This window comes from Thunnus maccoyii, chromosome 6, assembly GCF_910596095.1.
Source record: "Thunnus maccoyii chromosome 6, fThuMac1.1, whole genome shotgun sequence".
Classification (NCBI taxonomy): Eukaryota; Metazoa; Chordata; class Actinopteri; order Scombriformes; family Scombridae; genus Thunnus; species Thunnus maccoyii.
Window position 1 is genome coordinate 7,642,150 of NC_056538.1, and position 20,452 is coordinate 7,662,601.

Here is a 20,452-nt window from a genome sequence, read left to right on the forward strand (position 1 = left end):
ATAAGTTGTAGATTTTATTCAGGCCCTTCAAATCAGAAAACTGACCTACAAACAGCCAATAACAAGGACGTTGACCTCAGGTAATGTGATTACCTCACTGATGCCATCTGCTGTTCAACAAGGGGAATGTTGTTCAACCAGGACATTTGGCAAAATTTGGGAAATAAACACAATATCTATCCGTTTTAGTTACAAAAGTTGATACTCTTTACTCCTTGACTTAAAGCAAAACAGTCATTTTTAAATTGGTTGACAATGAGTCCAATGGACAATTTTTATTGCAATTTTTGAAGTGTGGCAGTGACTACAAGAGTGGTGTTATAAACTTACAGTATTAAATAAGATATGTGACAAATATTCTGTACACATCCTAACAAATGGAGAGGCTGTCATGACAAATACCTGAAACACTTCATTTTAAACATTGAAGAATGTTTTGAAGAATTATGGAGGCAAGATGTCACAGCTTGTCTTGTCCACTCAAGTTGATCAATATGCCAAATCAGATATTTAAACCTAGTTACACAATGTCTGTCCATGTTACTATATTGAATAAAAAAGCCCACCAGAAATGTCTTGTAAAATACTATGAATCAAACCTACAGCAATCCTTTATAACAGAGTTTCTTCTTCAGGTGTGCATGATTAAGCTTCCTGCGTACACCAAGTGTAAGCTAGTGTACTTCTGGATTTCAGATTGTAGGTAGCAGTGTTTTTAAATTGGGCTAAATCAAGCACACCGAAAATGAAATACTACGATGAATCTTGGATGTTTGTTGGGGCACCTTTACTCCCGTTCTGCAATGGCAACCAGGTGGGTTTCTATCTCTGCCTCCGACAGTGTCCTAATGGAGGAAAAGGGGAGGAAATGAGAAGAGAAAATGAAAATGGGAATAAAAGTCAGAGGTAAAAAGGAAAAAAGCAAGGAGTGAACAGGGAGTCATGTGAGACAGATAGCATGACTACTGCATCAACCACATCAACTTTTTGATCTATTCTCAAAGGTTAGTTTAACAGAGATTAAGATATATATTAGACATACAAGCATGAACATTGTGACAAAGTATTAGACTAATAATATGAGAGCAAAAAGTCAGACGACACTTACGCTTAAGAATGCAAAGCAAAACTACAATCAAAACCACATAAAGACATAACAAAGTAACATTTCTGTGTGTGTCAGGCAAAAAGATAATAAACCAGAACAGTAGTAGTCCCTTGTTGCATCTGGGCCATAACAGCCTTCATCAGTTTAAATTCCTCATACACCTTTTGACTGAGAAAAAGTGAGAAAAATACTCTCCTATGTTGAGTACAAAGGTCTGAGAAAAGTTACCTGAACTTAGGTTTTTCTTTGGTGACCACACCGATCTCCAGCTCACTGGCCTTGAAATCCATGGACAGCACAGAGGCCAGACAGGATATAGCCAACTGAAAGACACAGATGTGTAAGGTGAGTGTGCTGATAAGCTTAAATACATGGTAATAAATTCCTCTCCCAGACATGATTTTCAGGAAATGGTTGCAATGGGACGACACCCTGTGTACCAAAACAGAGTTTAAACAGAGTTTACGTCTGCTTGACCTACGTGTCTGGACAAGAGCAACATTAACTACAGACATTTGTATAACATGCAGGATGTTGAAAGGAGTCTTGAACTCCTTCCTTTACCTGTACTTATTACACGGCTTTGTTGAATATTCGATTCTGATTGGTCAATTATGGCATTGTATGGCCTTTTATTTCTCATTAGCAAACCGCTGCTGTGAATAACAGACCGTTGCTATGGAATGTCAGCATCATTCGCAACACCATGTGGCAAAAAAAAAGTTAGCTTTCCGTTACTCCATCTCAGCTACAGATATCCGGCTATGTTTAGAGTGGTGTCTCAGAAGAACCACAAAGATGGTTCTTCTGAGACACAAGAACCACAAAGACCAAGAACCAAGACCAAGAACCAAGAACCACAAAGATGCCAAAGATCCATGTAAAAATTACGGGGTGCATCTTCACTGAGCCTGACAATCCAAACTGCCCGTTGCCAATTTTAAAAAGTATTTATCCCTTTACCCTCCTTACACTAAAGCTGTCTACTTTCACCCACTAAAAAAAGTCCAACAGCTACTGAACAGACAAGCAGCGTGGTACTCCCCTTTGAGCCCTTGGGGCACAATTTCCTCAAGCAAATGTTACCCCAAATCAGCTAGGCAGCCGGGCTTTCAAGGAGGTACACCAATCACAGCTTGAGGAGCACAGCTGTCCAACTCCTCTCAGGCTGGTCTTTAGAGTAGGGAGATAATGTCTGTGATTGGCCACAGATGTGAGAGCAGCCTGAGGAGCTATTGGACTCAAACCATTACGGAAAGTGAAAAGTGGAGCAAGATCCTGTCCTCCAGTTCAGGCAACGGCAGCAGATCTGGTGAGCGCCTCTCCTAGTGGCTTATCGCTACATATTAACTCAAGCAATAAGCGATAGTGATAATACTAATAGTTACCAGGTCTAACATTAGTAACAACTGTGTTTCCAGATGTGTCAACTGCAAAGCCCAAACAGGAAAGAAACATAGAGATCAATGAAGACAGAAACATCAACATCAATATTCCCAAAGAAGTCCCATTCACCTTGTCTCACTTCACCATCAATGAAAATGTTCAGTTTAACATGAATTATAACACTAAGTAGGTTAATCTTAGGAAGGCTACAGAGTTTATGTTGCTATGCACGCAGTTCCAACCGGAGGATCTGATGTACTACTGTTTTAGCAGAAGTAATAAAATCATTTTTAAATCAATATTTTGTGTAAAATTATTCATTTCTTTAGTTAAGTTGTCGTGTAATAAGCAAGGTAATGTACAGGGAGTGCATCAAGAAGTAAACCACTTCAGTGTGTTTCAAGACCCCTCCGCTTTCCATCGGGGTCCTGCATCACCCTGTCCAGGTTTATTTTGCAATGGTATTTCTGTTACAGGAAGGCTCCCCAGCAGCCTTTACCAGGACTAGTCTACTCTTCCTTCCCTGGACTAAAAATTAATCAGTGCCACACTCAGTAGATCATCATGTTTATTCAGCTCGATTAATTAGATTTCACTCTACCTGCACCGTCCTGTCATGAGTCAGCTCAGGCTTTTTCTTCAGTTTCTTCTCCAGGTAGCTGTTGGCCTCTGTCTGTTTGGCGCCAACTGCTGTGGCTCTGAAGCCACAGTAGTAGCCTGCAGGGTCACATTTGTACAGGACGGGACCCTGCTGAGGGTCCATAGCCATCATGATCATACCTGGGATGAAACCAGAGGAGAAGGAAGAGGAGGATGAAGGATAATATAAGAGAAAATAAGGCATGAAAACGTTCTTTGAGTCATTATAAGGAAGATGTTTTTAATATTCTGTACACTCAGTGTATGTGAAGTCATTCTATAATAATTCCCTGAGAGCTTTTACACTTTAGTGTCTTTTTAACTAAAATTGAACATTCAGAATGCAATAAAAGGAAAATACATGCGTTGGAATGAGATAATTTATGGAAAGGTAAATCAGAGAAAAAAAAAAGACAAAGCCAAGGAGACAATGTTCTGATTTAACAATAATAATTATTTTGCTAAATAGGATGAAATATTTATTGATGCATAAATCAAGACTCTCACTCACAGCAGCCAAGAGGCCTCATTTCAGCATTTTGCGTGTAGACCTGGGAGATATCAGCCAACCTACGACACAACATGTCTGCATTGATGTCGTAACCAAACTTATATTTCCATTCTCCTGCTTCCACTCGCGCCCGGTGAACCTGGGAACGACTGTCCGCTGCACAGGACAGAAAAGGAGGGGATGTAGCTTTTTAACACCATTTAATCAATATTATCTTTGAAACAAGATAAAAGTGTAATTACAGTAACCGCAAAATACTAGGAGCAGTTATTACTACTGTACATATTGCACTGTTGTCCAGACTGTCTCAAATGAAAATCTCATGAAGGAAAAGGAAAAGAAAAAGTCTTTAAGAAAAGTCTTTATGAAGTGAAAGAGCAAATGCAAAAGTGACAACATCCACTTTGCAAACGAAAGCAACAGGGTTTTTATTTCTTACAATATTACTGGTGTGAGTTTAAAAACTCATCACATTACAGTACTGTATTACAACTTCTTGGACAATGACTTGTTGTCTGTGTGCTGAATACTTGCCATTGTGTCCAGTCATCACACAGCCGACGCGAGGGGTCAGTTTGAACATGTTGGTCACAGTGGAGGAATCCAGCAGCTTGTCCTGCAGTTGAGAAAGGTCCCAGTGTCACATGCAACTTACAAAATTGTTTATATATAATATATTTCACTGTGCATGTGAAATATCAACACCATATTTACAACAAATACATGACTGCGTAATGTGTTAGCGTGCAGTTCAACCAAACTTTAACAGAGAGGTTTTATTTGGTAAAAAAGATTAATGATGTACAACAGATGCATGTGGAGGCAACATGTTTCATTTCCCATAATGTGAATCTCATTAAAGATGAGGTTTCTAAATGAAAAGATTCTGCAAAATCTTGCTTGATCTTTGCTGTCCATTATCATTTTAAGTCTTCAGGATAAAACTTCAGCACTTTCTGAATGCACTTAAAGCTTGTCAAAATTAAAGTAGCCTCTGGCTTGGAAATGTGAGAAGTGGCATCATTATTGCAGCGTCTTATTCATGCATTTGACTGTCAAGTCAGCGGAACACTATAGTCACGACTCTGAGGTGTTTCGCTTCAACTCACATCATCCCACTGAGAAAGTGTGTATGTTAGTGTGTGTGTTAAATGTCTTACAGGTATTTTCTTTTGTGTGATCACCACAACGCTGTCTGTCCCCCGGATTCCCACTGAAGTCAACCCGCTCTGGGAGATGGCTTTGAAAGCATACTCTGCATGACAGCACATGTGACAAGAGAAAAGGATAGAAAGTTTTTTTAATGAAACAGTGTCAATTCTTGTTCATCTGTGGAGAACATCATATTGCATCCTTCACTTCATCAGTGTTATGATGAACTTTGAGGAACAATTTATTGTAGGACTAATGTTACACTAAAATAATGTACATAAATATTACCAACAGAGAATGCAACATTGTTTAACCACTGAAATTACACTCCCCGGCCACTTTATTGGGTACACCTGTTCAACTACTCTTTAACGCAAATATCTAATCAAACAATCATAAGGCAGCAACTAAATGCATTTAGGCATGTAGACATGGTCAAGTTCAACCCAAGCATCAGAATGGGGAAGAAAGGTGATTTAAGTGACTTTGAATGTGGGATGGTTGTTAGTGCCAGACAGGCTGGTCTGAGTATTTCAGAAACTGCTGATCTGGGATTTTCATGCACAACCATCTCTGGGGTTTACAGAGAAAGGTCCGAAAAAGAGAAAATATCCAGTGAGCAGCAGTTCTATGGGCAAAAATGCCCTGTCAGGTCCATCCCTCCATGGTGGATCTTATGCCCCCCCACCTGTACCCACCAATCTATGCCATGTTGCACCCTCCATGTGACAAAATTAATTTTCTAATAAAAAGAAAAAATATGTGTTTGCATTTGTGCTTACATTTGAGATTATGTAGATAAAACCTGTTGTGGTGCATAATTTAATTGTGATTTAGCAGCCTACATAAAACACTGAATTATCGCTTTTATTATTTGTCAAAAGTGTCAAAAAATAACACAGTGGTTCCTTGATGGATTACCAAACCCCTGACCAAACCCCAAACCGAGTGACGGCTTGTTGTAAAGAGTGAAAGGCATGCGAAGTCGCTACATACATCCGTAACAGAGATATTATTAAAAGTATTAAGTGAGTGCTTTTGCGATCGTAGGTGACCGATGCAATGCCTGAGGGTTGATATGAGGGGTTCTCTTGTCACATGGTGGTATTGGTATTATAGTGTTGTAAAAATATACGTTTCCAACCATGTTTAAAGTCCGGTCCCCCTGTGAAAACTGAATGCACCCCGTTTAATTTGTCCTAGTTACTTGGCTGTGCCTTGATGATGGCAGAGATCAGAGGACGATGGCCAGACTGGTTCAAGCTGACAGAAAGGCAACAGTAATTCAAATAACCACTCGTTACTACCGAGGTATGCAGAAGAGAATCTCTGAACACACAACACGTCTAATCTTGAAGCAGATGGGCTACAGCAGCAGAAGACTGGGTGCCACTTCTGTCAGCTAAGAACAGGAAACTGAGGCTAGAAGACTGGAAAAATGTTGCCTGGTCTGATGAGTCTTGATTTCTGCTGCTTCCAGCAGGATAACGCACCATGTCACAAAGCTCAAATCATCTCAAACTGGTTTCTGGAACATGACAATGAATTCACTGTACTCAAATGGCCTCAACAGTCACCAGATCTCAATCCAATAGAGCACATTTGGGATGCGGTTGAACAAGAGATTCTCATCATGGATGTACAGCCGACAAATCTGCAGCAACTGCATGATGCTATCATGTCAATATAGACCAAAATCTCTGAGGAATGTTTCCAACACCTTGTTGAATCTGTGCCATAAAGAATTAAGGCAGTTCTGAAGGCAAAAGGGGGTCCAACCCGGTGTTACACAGAATTTGGCGACCCATCAGATTCTGTGGCCTGCAGTGTTGGAAATATTCAGATCCTTTACTTAGGTAAAAGTATCAATACCACAATGTAAAAATACTTCATTACAAGTAAAAATCCTGCATTTAAAACCATACTTAAGTAACATTAAAAGTATAGAAGTATAACCGGCTAAATTTACTTAAAGTACTGAAAAAGTACTGCATTGACTCATCAGTATTAGTGCAAGTCACTGATGGGTCACCAAATACGGTGTAACACCAGCAGGTCACATAGCAATGTGTACCAAAGTGGCTGGTGAGTGTATATACTTTTTTAAACTTGACTTTAAAACTGTGCAGTGTATTAAACAGTATATTACTTAAAAAAGAGACATGTGGTGTCCATCTTTGTTGCCAATTGCACCGCACCACCTGACAAGCTAACCATTTTAGCTAACATTAGCTACATAACAAGATGTTTTGTTGTACTGTTTGTATATATACAGTAATTGTGCATAATAGTAACTGTGCGTAGTTATAATGGCAATAGCCTTCTGCTGTGTAGTAATTGGCTATGTTCCAGCGCTAAATACAGGAGAAAACGTCTCACCGACTTGGTAGAGGCGGCCCTCCGGTGAAAAGATGGTGATGTGTCGGTCGAAACCTGCGTTGGACCCGCGCGACATGTTTTCTTCCTCGTGACCTCAGATGAACTTCACAGCACTTGATCTGTCTTTCTGTCTTCCTAAACAATCGATAACTACTAACTTTTGAGGGTCAGTTTATATGACACAGCATGCCCGTGCTGCTGCTGAACGGTAAGCAGGATAATGGAGTAACTTCCCTCAGAGAGTTTTACTTTCTCTTTCAGTTGAGTGAGGTGCGCTCCATGGCCAGCCTCATTCAATATCATTGGGTGACGGCAATAAGGAAGTTAAGTGACTTTACCAGTTAGACTGGCCCTCCTGTGGACGAAGGTGATCATGAATCTGGAGACAATACTTCTTAAAAGACAGACGTATTTTTCATGACTTGTAAGCAGCATTTAAGGGGGAGGGCTGAGTGGATAAGAGCGGGGCATCGCCTCAGACATCCTCCCTCTCTCTCTCCTTCTCTGGCTGTCTCTGTCTCTGCTGGTGGACCCCAGACAGGCAGCCAAATGTCAGGCCGCCGGGTTGGCTTCTGTCTCAGCGATAAGAAGCGCAAGAGGATGAACCTGGACGCTTTTGCAGAGTTCTGTGCGTAAGTTGATACCGACTTCTGTTTTTTCTAATTCATTCACAGCTCATGATTATTGTAATAGTCTCTCTACTGAGGTGAATGGGTCCGCTTCATGTTCATTATTGTGGGATAGAGATTCTAGGGGTTCCAAACCAAAAGAATTAGGATGAGAAATGTATTGATTTCAGTGTATTCTAACTTGGCGTGCGTAACTATGTGTAATATGACACACTCACTATGATTTTGTATTACATATTGTGCATTTTAATTTAAAAAAAATGAAAATCCAGTATGACACTTCATTGTCACATGAAGAGCATTGCTCACTGTCTGTCACCCCTGTATGACATCAGAGGACTGCTGTGCAATCGTCACCAATAATTTTTTTTTTCCCTGCAGGGGTCATGGAGTGGAAGTGGTTGAGGTGAGTGGTTTTTTGTTAGATACATTGAAATAATTATTTCTGAATGTCAGACAATATAGATTTACAAAGAATAAATTGTGAAATATAGGGTGTGTGGTGGAAAGGGAGGAAGAAGATTTGCAAGTTTCTTAAGATTGTAGCTGTTAAACCTGTTTCTATGTATGTTCGCCTTTGGGAATGTGCTTGTCTTTACATCTCTGTGTGAGTGCATAAAGATAGGTGGATGTCTGCTTCCACACACATGCCATAACACCCATGCACACAAATGCACACATCGCATGATGTGATTTTATTCTAGGGATTAAACAGTTAAAGTTTGACAGTGTTGACAGTAGTTGGAAACAGCGTGCACCAACAGACACACACGTGTGTCATGTACAGATGTCCACGGCACAACTTTAGTAATACATGTCACGGCCACCTGCAGCCACCCACTACAATCTGCTTGCAGCAAAACTGTAAACAATGACAGCCTGATTGTAACTGCTCAAACATTTCACTGCACATGAATATCTGTACAGCAGCATGAGAAACAGGTTTACACAGAGCAGCAAGGATTTCACCTCACCCCACATTTTACTTGAGTTTATAATAAGTAGGCAAAAAATAATACGAGCAAATAGCAAAGAAAATAGGCAGCAATACTGCATTTAACGCAGTCTGATTCTGGGTTTTATAGAAACATGCTGCTATATACAGAATATTGGTGTCTAGCAGCACCTGACAATAACTCAGTTGAAGTAGAGAGTCTGTGGGGGAAGAAACAACCAAAACTTTACATATGTCGGCTACTGTGGCCTTTTTCTTGCCCCAAATAGCATCATGTAGGTGACACCTTTTTCTAAATGTTTTCTTGTGAACCAAATGTGAAAACACTATCTTTTCAGGTAAAAATGCTGAATTTTTTGTCAAAATAATCTTATAAATAGGGTCTTAACATTTCCATAACTCTATGCAGAAATATTTTGATGACATAGAGTAGACCTAGCTCCTAGGAAGTTCGTTAAACACAGGGGTGTCTAATTAACATTATTTATGCTGCAGTCCATTAATTGTATGTGTGCCGGTGACAGGGCTGGTTGTTGTACATAAATGGAGCATTAGTTTTATTAGTTACACCTGTGCTTTTATTGCTGTGACTGATCACAATGTCTATCATCAGAGGTCAATTAAACATTTGACTTACTGTTGAAAATCCTTCAAACAAAAGATTTTTACTCTAAACCAAAATTGAATTGGTGAGCAAAACATCTAATTTATTGCCAAAACATTACTTACAGATTAGCAACTATTATGCTACTGTATTTTGTAGGGATGCATCGGTATTGGCCCCAATACTGACCTTCTTAATTGGACTGTTTCTTTGTCAATGTCATTATAAAATTGAATGTTTCTGCTATCGATTATATCAATTTAGTCACAGAAGGCATATAAATGATTTGAATGAGTTTCAGGCAGTGAAATATAATAAGAGATAAGGAGCGGTTGATCTACTACATAGGGGTGTACTGAGTGTTTTTCTTCTGTCAGATTGACCTTTCTCAGCCGCTGGTACCCCAGGGACCCTTCAATGTTATCATTCACAAGCTGTCTGATGTCATCGTTGAGGCTGAACATGACAGCCAATTGCAGCAGCTCCTCGCCAACTTCCAGGTAAGGCTTTAACTGCATCCTTTCAACCGCATCTTTTGCAGCTGCTCAGGGAGTATTATATCATCTGGTGCTGCCGATGTGGTAGAATACAGTTGCCCACTTCTTTGAAATGTATGTGAATATATCAGTGTGTCGTAACATGAGGAAGGTTAATTATGTATGCGGTATGAGTAAGCCATATATGTTTTCTTGTGATAAGCAATTCAGTGCTTCAAGCAGTCATACTGTAAGTGATAAGTGAAACTGAACATCTTCCTCTTTCTGTTATATTACAGAGCTATGTGTCAGCTCATCCCACTACAGCTCTTCTGGATCCCCTCCCTGCCATGACCCAGCTACTAGACCGCTTTGCCTCTTATCGGATCATGAGTAAACTGCACAATTCACTCCGAGGTCTCCGATACCCTAAAAATAGCATGAATACTGTATGTCTACTGCTTGATTGTGGATATCAACACCTGCTTATTCTACTATATTTGACAGACTGGCGTATTTGCAGTCCTCCCTACCTAGAGATCCACAGTGCCAGTGACCTGTCGTCCATTCAACAGGCCGTGATGACCCAGGGCCTGAGCTTCCCTCTCAGTCAGTTCATTGTCTGTCTTTAGCCTGTCAGTTACTTACTTATTTAATTCTTATATTTTAGATCATGTAAGTTGAGAATTTTCAAACATTTAACACTTTTCTGCTTCTTTATGTGTGTAAATGAAGCCTGAAATCTAATCCGCTGCATTTTAAAAGGTGTTAGTCAGATTACTTGGGAGTAGGGTGTGGTTAGTGGTGTCTCAGTTTGATAAAACCCACAAATACTTCCTGATCTTCTCTTTTGACCCCAGTTTGTAAAACCAGAGTGGCACATGGCTCACTTTCCCATGAGGTATGTGGATTTTGCTTTTCCTTGTTCATAAAGTGTCAGTTGTGCGGTCATGTTTGCTTTGTGTATTCGCTATTGTTTATTTGCTCTTCCTTCTTACAGTGTCCGTTCTTCTCTCTGTGTGCTTCTATATAGATGTCTCTGATCTTTAGTGCGGGGAGTCTGGCTGATATCCATCCTCCCTGTGTGCTCCAGAGCTTTGTCAACCACGGAGCTGTTCTGCACAAGGTGTTTGTGGTAGGAGACAGACACTTCTGTGTAGAAAGGCCCTCACTCAAGAACTTCCCCTCCGGTCCCTGTGGTTAGTCTGCTCCTCACCAACACCGCTTATCCTCTTTTTTTCCTTCCCTTACCTGCCATGTCCTTCCTTTTCCTTTCCTTCCCTACCTTGTTCTCTCCTTATTTCCCGTTTCTATCTTGGCCTTTTCTTGCTTTTGTTTTGCTCTGTCCTATCTTATGCCACCTTGTCTTTCTTTGGTCTATTTGTTCTCTGTATCCACTGCAGCTGTGGTTTTTGTCTACCTCCAGACAGGAAGACCATCTTCTTCAACAGCCATCAGGTCTCAAAACCAGAGTCCAGCTCTGATCTCACCGCTGTGAGTATTAGCAACGACATAACACGTGTAATCAAATGCGCTGTGCCGTGCCATATTTTACATCTCGTGGCACTGTAAGTGTGAAAAGTGACATAATTTTCTTTTTTTTAAACATGAGTTACTGCATGAGAGTGGCCACTCTTAGTAGAAACATCCTGTTTACGAAGGCTAAGAGCACCAGATGAGTATAGTGTCATCATCATGGTGTCAGTCAGAGAAAAGCCAATTCAATGGCTTGTATGTGGTCATAAAAGGAAAGGTAGATAGATAGATAGATAGATACTCTATTAATTTTTTTTTTTACATTTGAGAGCAGTAAAAACACCTTAAACACATTTCTTTTAGCCTGAAATTTTATGATCTTTCCTTAAGTGACCCAGAATATACAATCATTGAAATATTTCAACTTTTTCAAATTTTTCTGCAGCTGATATATATTTTTGTACAAAGTTCTGGGGGAAAAAAATCAAAAATGTTGCTGCATTCTTCACATTCATTGAAATGTATTGAAATCATTGTGGCTATTTTACCTAATAAAGACTATAATATATTGTAATTGTAAAAGTTTTTTCTCATCGACAAATAGTGTAAAACCTAAAGAATACAATTTAGGTTACGGACCCAGCCGTGCAGCACCTTTGTGGGCTGAATTCCATCCTAAAAATGTTCTTTCCTCCTGTTCTCCAAGCTGGACGAGCAGATGCCGTGCCTGCCTCCTCCCAGCTCTGAGGCTGTTGCCGCCCTGGTCCGAGAGCTCCGAGCCCAGCTGGGCATGGCTCTGTTTGGAGTGGACGTCATCATCAACATACACACACACACCCTCACCGTCATCGACATCAACATCTTCCCAGGTACTGCAGGTGCACACAATTGAAAACACACACACACACACACACAAAGTGATATTCTGATACACTTTTCTCTCTGTCAGGCTACGAGGGAGTGCCCCAGTTTTTCTCCTCTCTGCTCAGCCACATTGAGTCAGTGCTGGACAAACAGACCTCTGCTGGCCCCCGGGCTACTGGCTCTCTTGAGTCAACAGACACTACGGGTGGTCCATCTGCTGCAACAACTGGTCTGTAAGAAGTCGCCTCAGGAGCAAATCACAGATCGTGTGTGTTTCGTCAGCTTCACAGGACAAACAAAAGTCATTTGTTGAAGTTTTCCTGTTTGGTTGGGACCAAAATTTGCCTCAGCTGCTTTCAAGACTTTGCCTCAATTGTAGGAAGTTATTTATTTATAACTGTAAGAACATCTAAAATGACTCCATCTTAAACTGTATCCCCTGTAATAATTTTGTGTTGTTAAGGGATTCTGCTCTACAACGTCTGCGAGTCGAACAAAACATCCAACACATAAAAGGTTTAATACACCTTCCGTTTATTGATTGACAGGTAGCATAGAAGAAGATACAGCAGGCACAAAATACAGCACTCTGATTGGCCAGTAATATTACAAATGGTGTTTTTGTCATCTTTTTTTTTTCTCCTGACGTTTGAAACGTCCTCTATGCCCTTACGTACCCCCCCACCCCCCACCCTGTCCCACCCAGACATTTCCTACATCTTTCTTGCTGGTTTGTAAGATACATTTTGTGGAAACATTTTGCACTGCTATAGAAAAAGAAAACTACAGTACATTCATTTTTCATTTAAGTGAACAAACATCTCATCTTTGGAATAGACAGTAATGATCTCATCAGTTTTAACTGATTATGTGTGTTATTACGATGTGTTTACACAAGTTGACCGGCTACTTTCACCTGTATTCAAATAAAATTGTAAATCTTGGCTGTGTAGAAAAAGAGATTATATTTGCTATATGAGTAATATATGATGCACTTTGATTACATATTAAAATACATGTATTAATTCATTACTTGGCTAATTATTGCATTTACATGTGCTGTAGTCTATATTGTGTTATTGCAGTAAATTGGCCTCCAGTGGTAACCCTGTTAATCCTGAACCATGTGCATGTCTACCCAGTGTCCTGTTGGGAGCGCTGTTGCTTCATATTTCCTATGACCTTGGCTTAAAGACGGTGATATCTGATATTTACACGGATGACATTAGAACAACAGCCATGACAAATGTGATGTAACACTACTGAGCAGTTATCAATGCTATTGTCAATGTTACCAAAAGACAACAAATGGCTTTAGTGTCCCCTCTTCCCTCGACTCCTCCTTGGCTTGATAAGATAAGAGTGCAAAGCTGGCTGAGAACCTGAAGTGACACTTTTAGACCTTGTAAGCTCTAAGTACATCACGTCCTGTCTCCACACACTGACCACGTGCAAGACAAATTTAACATCTGACATACGTATTGGTGTGAAGAATTTCAACAGTAACCAAAGACTTCCTCCGTGTTTTGCTCGTGTCACCCCGGTTCGTCACAAACAGTCTGGTTTTAACAGTGCATGAGCCAAATGAAAGACAATCCTTGTTACTACTAGAAATAATGACTACTACTGTGTAGAAATATCAGTAATACATATCGTTAACAGTCAGAACAGCAGGAACATCTTACACACAGTTATCAATTATTGCACAAAATATATATATTGAAATACAGATATTACTTATATTAGGGAAACTGTTTTTCCCACCAAGAACACACCATCGAGCATGACACCTCCAGAGGCAAGAAGCACTGATTGCTGTGTTCATGACTCAGATTTCAAAGATGAGGGTGTATGTGTGGTTGGCAATCTTCAGTCAAAAATAACATTTGAATAAAAGTGCTGAATGCTTTGCATCTATGGCGGTTTACGACTGAAGTGAAGTCACCTGTCTACCTTACAAACAGCATTTACTGGTGCAGTGACAGGGACACGAGTGATGGACACAAAAGCTAGAAAATGCATCTATTTCCCCTTGTACACTAAAATGAGCATGGAGGAAAGTGTGACAACACATTTCAGGCGAACTAAACGCCAAAATGAAACAACAGTATGTACAGTTTCTACTAATGTCCATTTACATCTGAAGATCTCTGAGTGCTGACAGGATTCGAAGGCTGTTAATGGAAAACGTGAGCTGAGTGTGTGAACATGGATGCAACAAAGGGTTATGTCAGTCTGTGTGTGTGTGTGTGTGTGTGTGTGTGTGTGTGTGTGTGTGTGTGTGTCTGTGTGTGTGCATGTGTGTGTCTTATCCTCTGCGAAGCTCCCTAAGCTCTGCAGCGACTTTGCGCAATTCTGCTTCAATCTCCAGCAGCTCCTGTAGATGAAGAACATGAGAAAACATGGCTCAGGAATACAGAACACATGGTAATGCTTTAGATAACAGCACACAGATGAGGTATTAACAGCATCAAAAAGGGAAAAAGTAGAAGGGATGTGGAAATAAATTACACCAATTATTTTTAAACTACCTGCTACATATCAAATATTAACTGAAAGAAGGAAAACTATTAACTGATATCATTCAGCTTTATCCAGACAATTCCAAGTTCAGTTCAGAGCCACTGCTTATTCTGCTCACTGAATACGCAGAATAAGCAAATACCTACATTTTCAATTTATCTATAAATTTGTAATCCAGTAATTTTGTTATCTTAGTCTATTCTGAACACACAACATCTATTGCATGTCTGTCCGTCCTGGAAGAGGGCTCTCTCTTTGTTCTTCCTGAGATTTCATCCATTTTTAACCTGTTAAAGGCTTTTTAAGGAGGGAAGCTTTTCCTTGTTTGAATTGAGGATCTAAGTATAGAGGAAGTTGTATTGCTGTACAGATTGTAAAACCTCCTGAGGCAAATTTGTGATTTTGGCTTTATAAATAAAACATGATTTGACTGTTTACATTATCTCTTTTCACAGTAATAATGAAATAGACACATTTTGTTTACTGTTCAATAGTATTTATTGTGGTGAAAGACTGTACTGTGTAAATATATATATCAGTAATGCTACATATTACAGCCTGCATATCAAATATTTACTTTGTATTTACCTTGTAAATGAGGTGAACAAGGGTCTGCTTTATTTTACAGCTCACATATTTTTAAACTGTAATAAATGTTCCGTGTTTCAGTAAGTAACGATCATCACCTCAGCTTAAATTACTGATGCATGCTTTTCAAAAAAAGTCAGTAAAAACAAACAGAAAATTTATGTCCTCTGTTGAGTTGATAAATCACTTGTCACACTATTTTTTATAGTGTAAATTGTCCAAAAAATGTTGATAAAGTTTGTTTGTGAGTGAAGGTATGTGTATCAGAGAACAGAAATGCTGGTCTGATGATTAAAAACTGATTTTTGAAACACTAATAATTTATTTCAAAGCTTTGACTCCTTTATTCCCTAAACTCTCATCTTCTTCCTGGTTTAAGCACCCAGTGAGTATTTTATTGGTAACATGTAGTCCTGCTGTATATATTAGTATAAAGTCTAAAGTCACGTATTATTAGCACCAACTTACCTCCCCTTCATCCTCTTCTGCGTCACCTTCATCATCATCTTCCTCCTCCTGCCCCTCCTCATCCTCTCTGACATACTCGTCTTCATCGTCCTCATCTTCCCCATCTTCCCCATCCTCCTCGTTTTCATCCTCCTCTTCCTCATCCTTGTACCTCTCCCGCTCGAACTGCCGTGTGGCCTCATCGCTGGCTTTCTCCATCACTCTCTTCTGCTGTGGCTCTTTCACCTCCACCGCCTCCTCCTTCGCCTTGACTTCGTTCTCCGCTTTCTCGTCAGACTCCTTTTCTCCATCGCCCTCCTTCTTCTCGCTCTTCTCCTCCTCCTTTGCCGGCCTTTGATCCATGCTATCCTCTTTCTTCTTGCCCTGCGCCTCCTGCTCCTCCTCCTCCTGCACCCGCTTCATCTTCCTGACCAGTTCGTCCAGCTCCTCCTGCTTCTCCTTCCTCTCCCTCTCCTGTTCTGGCTTGCTCTTGCTGTCCTGCCCCTCAAGCAGCTGCTTCAGCTCCTTCTCCACTTTCTCCTTCTCCACCATCAGCTCCACCTCATTCTTCCTCCTCTCTTCAATCCTCTGCTGCTCCACATCCTCTGCTTTTTCTCCTTTCTTTTCTTTGTCCTCCTTTGGCATCTTTTCCTTCGCCTCCTCCTTCTGTTCGCTTCCAGAGCCCTTCTGGATCTCCCTCTCCTTTACCGACTCATAGCGCTTCTTCTTCAACTCTTTCAGGAGTTCTTTGAGCTCCTCATCATTCCTCTCCTCCTTCCCTTTCTTGGTTATCTCCTCAGCCAGAAGCTCCTCAAGCTCCTTAGCTCTCTCCTCTTCTTCATCCCTCCCTCTGTCCTCGATCCGTGGCTCCTCCATCATCTTCTCCTTGGTGTCATCTTCCTCTGGTCTGTCTTCCTTTTTTTCCTCTGTCTTGTTGGTCACTTCTCTCTCCTCCTTCACCTCCTCATCCCCCTGCTCAAAGTCGCTCTCGTCATCGGCCAGATTGTACTCATATCTCTCCTCCTCGTCCTCTCTCTCGCTTTCTCTCTCTGCAGCAGTCAGATTTTAATGGTCAGTTTCGTGCTCATTGTGGCGTGACAGTGCATGAGCATACGTGAGTAATTAGGGATGAAGACATTACTTTTACATCATTTAAGTTCCAAGCAAAAGAAATGAAACACCAATTCAGTGTTTCAGCCTGATATATAAATGTGTGTGAATGTGAATTTCGGCGTACCATCATCAGCCAGCCTCTGCAGCTCCCTGAGCAGACCCTGGTGTCTTTGCACTTCATCGAGTTCCTCTGCGAACGAAAAATAATGACACAGCAACACTTTAGAACAACTGTGCAGCAGAAACACAGTGTAGAATAACAACAGCGTTATTGAAAAAGAAAAGGAAACTCTGCAAATCTTTGCACAACAACAGAAATGTGACAAAACACCCCTCACTGATTAAGAGTAAGTGTAAATTACAGCAAATAAAGCTGCATCCTGTGATGAATTTCAGTGATTCAGCATCTTCTATTCTCCTTCTGTTAAATTGAAAGCCAATCAATGAATTATTTGGTCTATAAAATACTGTATCAGAAATTCTTGGAAAATTGCTGTAACAATTTCCCAGAGAACAACTTGACATTCTCAAATGTCATGTTTTGTCCAACCAAAAGCCCAAACCCCCAAATTTTTAATTTACGATGATACAAAACAGAGAAAAGCAGCATATTAATGTTGAATTTTGGGCATTTTTGCTTAACAAATTACTTAAAAGATTCATCAAATATGAAAAATTGTTAATTTTCTGTCTCAGACACTACGTGATATTATTTTAGTACTGATGAACAGATTATTAGAGGTGTCACCTGCCAGCTGAGGGCCACACTCATGTTGTGACCCGTCTCCATTCAGCGTCTCCTGAATAATACATTCAACCTTGAGGCACAACACAAAAAAGCATACATACTGTAAATAATGGGCGAGATATTAAATTATATATATGCTGAGTGATAGAGGATGGAAAAAGGATTTGCTTCTGACCTTTGCATCATTAAGGGGTGAGGTTACTGGCCGGCATCCCACTGAGGCACAAAAGAAGGGGGGAAATGCAGAGAGAGTAAAGAGAGAGAGAGAAAGGGAGAATGGCAATTAAAATCAATATATTTAGCATTTCTACAGCAGCAACAACTGCACCAAACTACCTCACAGAGCACCGCAGATGAACTAGTTTATTTACTTAGTGGTTTGTCCTGCATGGGTGTGGGTAGAGCTGTTCCCTCATTAAGGTAAGCACAGTTACCTTGGTAAAGCGACACAGCAAAGAAGCTTATCCCTCTCTCTCCCTTGCCCTTTCCAGGATGCAGATATTCCCAAAGGCTTAAGCTCACAGGTAGTTTCCCACCAGGGCTAAATCAGTCACCAATCCCTGCCTGCCAGTAGATCATTAAAGGCACACTAAGCAGTACCTTCAGTGTCTCTTTCTCACGGAGATACATTGAATCCAACAAGGGCCGAAATGTCAATATAGATCACAATCCATGTTCAACCTGCAGCAACCTTTGTTTTGTATTGGTTGAGGCACAAGATAAGGTGCTGTCCAATTACTGCACTGTCATTTATTCATGAATCTAAATGTCAATCCATAGACTTTGGGTCAATTGATAAAGGTTTTTCTGTTTTCTGTCAAATTGCCACCATCATAATGATACAAAACTGCAAAATACAAATTTACAATTACAATGTAATATCTGACATCAGTTAGAGTCTAAATTATTACAACCATCAACCATTCACTTGAAGCTATTTCACTAAATTTGATTGTATGTCTGATATAAACTGTACACACTGGTGTTGCTTTGGTTTACTTGGAAAACTGTATTTATATGGACTCAAACTGTACATATATTGCAGACACAGACTCAACACTGTCTCTAACTCAGGTGCATATACTTCTTTCACTGACGTGACACATGCGGCAGCTGTTCATCTGAACTCTGATGTCTGTGGCAGCTCACAGTCAGATCAGTACAGATAAGGATCAATAGGACTAATTGATACCATGGTCAGTGATGAGCCCACAAAGACACGTGAGTGAGCTGCCTACAGTTTGGCCCTGTAATGCTCAGCATGTCCATGTGATGAACTGGTGTGTGTGTGTTCTTCAAACTCTCTCTAGGCTGGGACACAGCAGGCCCATAATTAACACTGTGACTTGGCCCTGATTGTATTCTTGTCCTGCTGCTGCATGGTCAACCAAACTGCATGTTGGAAATGAAGAAATCAAAAGCAAGCCAAGGGGCCAAACGATTTGACAGATTCCGCTCCAAAATTCACAATGATGAGTTAATAAAATGACTCTTCCTCTCGTTTAATTGACGTTGGACTGTAGTTGCATTTCAGAGGTATAGTAGTCCAAAACCCCTTATAGGATATAACATATTCCTTGCAGTTTATGTGGTGATGTGTATCTTCCTAAAACCAGCTAAAAAGCCTTAGTTTGATTATTGCTGGCCTATAACACACTGCGACAGACATTAAATAAAACTTAAACCAACAAACAGTATGTAGGTTATCGCCTGTGTTACTGCATAACACTGTTATGCAGTAACACCGCTGCAATATTATTCTGTTTTCACCCGCATGTCTCCGTGGGAAGCAGACCTTCCTGTCATTCTCACCCTCTATAGGCAGTCTGCACTTATTTTAATTAACATGATGTTCACAGCAGCTGGCTGGCGCATGTCATAGTGCACATGTGCGCTGTTCCGCTCACCTGCGCCTTAATTCGCATTATGCGGTTCATGAGCACAGGTTGATAGTAAAAATATGCGTCTGTGTAAAATATATCCAGAATCCTGTCTCAGCATCGTCCGTCCAGCAGACATAAACATAAAGGTGGGCGCATAACAAATTATGTAACAACGCTTTTGTTTAGCCTATTAGTCTAAACCCCTGAGGCTTTCATTAGGTTACCATACACACAGTCTATATTCAATATGACGCGTTGCATTTCGTCTGTTGTCACTGTAAGGCTGTTTGAAGCCAGTAGGAATAATAACACAGCAGTGTGTGTGAAAGATGCGGCTTTGCCTGCGATGAGAGCTCCTCGCATTTTGTAGCATTTATTCTCACACTGAGCGCCCTGTAGCTAAACACACTGAATCTATCTGTCTGTTAAATGAATGTGATGGATTCTTACCTCCGACAGCAGCCCAGAGAAAAACTGCGGTTATCAAAATTCCCATAGGATCCGAAAAGTGAGGCTCCTGCAGGAGATAACCTTGAAATAACGGGCTGGATCCTCTTCACACACCCGCCGAGCGAGGTGGAGCCGAGCATGTGTGTGTGTATGTGTGTGTGTGTGTGTGTGTGTGTGTGTGTGTGTGTGTGTGTGTGTGTGTGTTTGGTCTGACTTAGCCTACATACGGGGACACATTTCAGACTAAAGACCAATTAATTGGGGACAGCTTGTCCAATTGGGGATAAAAGACGTGTCCCTATTTGGGAAAAGGCAGATTTTGGGGTCAATGGTTAAGGTTAGGAAAGTAGTGGTTAGGGTTAGGGTACATCTCGAGGAAATGAATGCAATTCTTTGTAATGTCCCCAAACGTGACCTAAGTAAACGTGTGTGTGTGTGTGTGTGTGTGTGTGTGTGTGTGTGTGTGTGTGTGTGTGTGTGTGTGTGTGTTTGTGTGGAGTCTCTGTACTTTGTGTGTGAAC

At 40.6% G+C, this 20,452-nt stretch overlaps 3 protein-coding genes across 4 annotated transcripts; 1 reads left to right on the forward strand and 2 right to left on the reverse strand.

The window, feature by feature from the left end:
• Positions 1-245: 245 nt before the first annotated feature.
• Positions 246-7,610, reverse strand: LOC121899173 (proteasome subunit alpha type-6-like). Of its 2 annotated transcripts, none has more exons than XM_042414821.1 (7): positions 7,514-7,610; positions 4,805-4,899; positions 4,179-4,260; positions 3,645-3,800; positions 3,096-3,274; positions 1,337-1,431; positions 246-845 (listed from the first exon to the last, which is right to left on the reverse strand). In XM_042414821.1, exons 1-7 carry the CDS (start codon positions 7,608-7,610, stop codon positions 788-790), a joined length of 762 nt encoding a protein of 253 aa, XP_042270755.1. In that variant the 3' UTR covers positions 246-787. The 2 variants fall into 2 exon arrangements, with proteins under 2 accessions (XP_042270755.1, XP_042270756.1); XM_042414822.1 differs by lacking the exon at positions 7,514-7,610 and adding an exon at positions 7,176-7,507.
• LOC121899172 (inositol-tetrakisphosphate 1-kinase-like) lies at positions 7,593-13,208 on the forward strand. The gene is made up of 10 exons (XM_042414820.1): positions 7,593-7,807; positions 8,186-8,210; positions 9,741-9,863; positions 10,139-10,256; positions 10,347-10,448; positions 10,700-10,740; positions 10,873-11,038; positions 11,266-11,333; positions 12,022-12,184; positions 12,265-13,208. The coding sequence occupies exons 1-10, from the start codon at positions 7,593-7,595 to the stop codon at positions 12,414-12,416; spliced, it is 1,173 nt and encodes a 390-aa protein (XP_042270754.1). The 3' UTR covers positions 12,417-13,208.
• Positions 13,209-13,295: 87 nt separating this feature from the next.
• On the reverse strand, positions 13,296-20,037 carry LOC121899171 (cilia- and flagella-associated protein 251). Its single transcript, XM_042414819.1, has 6 exons — positions 19,932-20,037; positions 17,774-17,814; positions 17,599-17,668; positions 16,975-17,040; positions 15,759-16,786; positions 13,296-14,556 (listed from the first exon to the last, which is right to left on the reverse strand). The coding sequence occupies exons 1-6, from the start codon at positions 19,975-19,977 to the stop codon at positions 14,488-14,490; spliced, it is 1,320 nt and encodes a 439-aa protein (XP_042270753.1). The 5' UTR covers positions 19,978-20,037; the 3' UTR covers positions 13,296-14,487.
• Positions 20,038-20,452: the final 415 nt, after the last annotated feature.